Source organism: Hyperolius riggenbachi, chromosome 3 (assembly GCF_040937935.1).
Source record: "Hyperolius riggenbachi isolate aHypRig1 chromosome 3, aHypRig1.pri, whole genome shotgun sequence".
NCBI lineage: Eukaryota > Metazoa > Chordata > Amphibia > Anura > Hyperoliidae > Hyperolius > Hyperolius riggenbachi.
The window spans coordinates 18,001,107-18,003,548 of NC_090648.1; the positions used below are offsets into that span (position 1 = coordinate 18,001,107).

The following is a 2,442-nucleotide window of genomic DNA, read 5'->3' on the forward strand; positions in this document are numbered from 1 at the left end:
ATGGATTCTACAAATCATACAGACGTGGACCATTTTGTGTTTTCTGGATTAACCAGTGATTATAAACTAAGTCTGCTACTTTTCATTTTATTTTTGGTTGTGTATCTGGTAACAGTAGTTGGAAATGTTGGGTTAGTGGTCATAGTTCATGTTGCCACCAACCTTCACACACCAATGTACTTCTTCCTGAGTCACCTTTCTGCTGTGGACTTCTTCTACTCTTCATCTATAACTCCTAAAATGTTGACCGACCTCCTCACAATGAACAAGACCATATCATTCCATGGTTGTGCTCTTCAGATTTTCTTCTTTGCCGGTTTAGCTGGGACGGAGGTTCTCTTGCTCTCGAGTATGTCGTATGACCGATATGCTGCTGTTTGCCACCCTCTCCACTATGTCTCCATAATGACAACAAAGAAGTGTTCATCTATGGTCGGTCTATCATTTATTCTTGGTTTCTCTGAAGCAGTGGTGCAGACCAGTTGTTTATTCAATCTTCGATATTGTGGATCGAATGTTATTGATCATTTCTACTGTGATTTCCCACCTTTGCTCCAATTGTCCTGCTCCAACTCTTTGCACTGCAGCCTGTTAACAATTTTCATTATTGGAACCTTCAGCTTATTCTCATTATCGGTAATTCTGGTCACCTACATGCTGATTCTCTCAGCCATTTTTCATATAAAGTCTCATGAGGGCCGACGGAAAGCATTCAGCACCTGTTCCTCCCATCTCATGTGTTCGACCATTTTTTACGTGGCTGTTTTCTTTACCTACATGCGCTCTCCCTCCAGTATCATGGAGAAACAAGACACGGTGGCTTCTATATTTTACTCTGTGGTGACCCCAATGTTAAATCCTCTCATATATAGCTTGAGGAACAAAGAGGTGAAGAAAGCTATTCTTTGGCTTTTAAAGATATTATAAACAAAGGCAATTTTTAAACAGTGTCCATGTGTCCATCATTATTGTTTATTTTTTATTTCCTTCAACACTAAAATATTTACTTCTACACATTCTTCTCCTTCCCCCCTCCCTACCTGCAGAGATACACTGGAACAACCCGACGTTGTGTCATGAGATGCCCTTTGCCATGAAAACGCGATGCGTGAATTGGTGATCAGGTGAGTTCTAAGTTTCCCTGTAACCGCCTGCACTTGGCTCTGCAGGGAGGGAGAAGGGAAGACGAGGGGAAGTATTTCAGCAATGTAGCCCACGATCCATGCAAACTTTTCCCATGCACATTGTTGAGGTTCCTGCATGAGATTAGTCCTACTCTCCAGAAGTTTGACCACATGCTCTCTCTTCCTAAACTCAAGATCATTTGAAATGTGAGGTCAATACTATGTCCATTCAAATAAATATTACTTTCTTAGTACCATCAAATGTATGTTGGTTGGGCACTCGTCAGATTTAATGCAGTCAATAAGTGAATAAGGGCTTGTTTCCATTGCCACTTGTGTCACTCCCGGCAGGAGGGACATTTGTTAAATATTGGTACTCATATCTGGAGGAAGAAAGGAGGCCACCCCTCTGAATACTGAGTCAAAAACAAACAAAATACACATTGAGGGTTTCACTGCCTAGATATACATAAAATATAACATTTCATGGTAATGACAATAAATAGTTACACAAGTGATATTGCATAAAAAAGTCCTTAATACACGCTGGTCATAATGTTAATAGCCTAACGCACGTTTCGTGACCTATGACCAGGTCGCTTCTTCAGAGGCAGAGGTTTTTTTTTCTAAGTTTATGAATACAAGACCGTTTATAAAAGCATAATATAAAAGCACATATATACAGCCACATCCAGGTATGTATTTTACATTTTTACCGTCCTGTCAGCCCAATACACGGCCAATTATAATTGCATTCAATAGTCAATCTTTGCAATACAGCATGACATAGAAGACTGAGGTTCAGGGATTGCACTTGCTCACCTGAGTGTAATCCTTTATATGCGGCTAGGGCAGGCATGGGCAAACTCGGCCCTCCAGCTGTTACGGAACTACAAGTCCCACAATGCATTTGCCTTTATGAGTCATGACTGTGGCTGTCAGACTCCTGCAATGCATTGTGGGACTTGTAGTTCCAGAACAGCTGGAGGGCCGAGTTTGCCCATGCCTGGGCTAGGGAGAGCACAACAGCACATCTGTGAAGCACTAATGAATCAAAAGGGATTGGCAGGCAGTCTTATAGGGGAGGTTAGTGTTAGTTGTAAGAATTGGGGAGGGTAGAGTTAGTTGTAGTGTACAACATTGAAGACAGGCTTAACTATAATTATAAAGCCAATTAAAATGGATCTCACCTGCCATTCACCCAGGGGCATAACTAGGCCCCACCAGGCCCCGTGGGGGGGGGGGGCTCAGAATTTCTGCAGGGGGGCCCGGTGGGGCCTAGTATAAACAGGAAGTCGCGTCAGAGACTATAGAGAGG

General features: G+C 42.4%; 1 protein-coding gene across 1 annotated transcript; it reads left to right on the forward strand.

Moving 5' to 3' along the window:
* On the forward strand, positions 1-927 carry LOC137561851 (olfactory receptor 5AP2-like). Its single transcript, XM_068273206.1, has one exon. The coding sequence runs from the start codon at positions 1-3 to the stop codon at positions 925-927; it is 927 nt and encodes a 308-aa protein (XP_068129307.1).
* Positions 928-2,442: the final 1,515 nt, after the last annotated feature.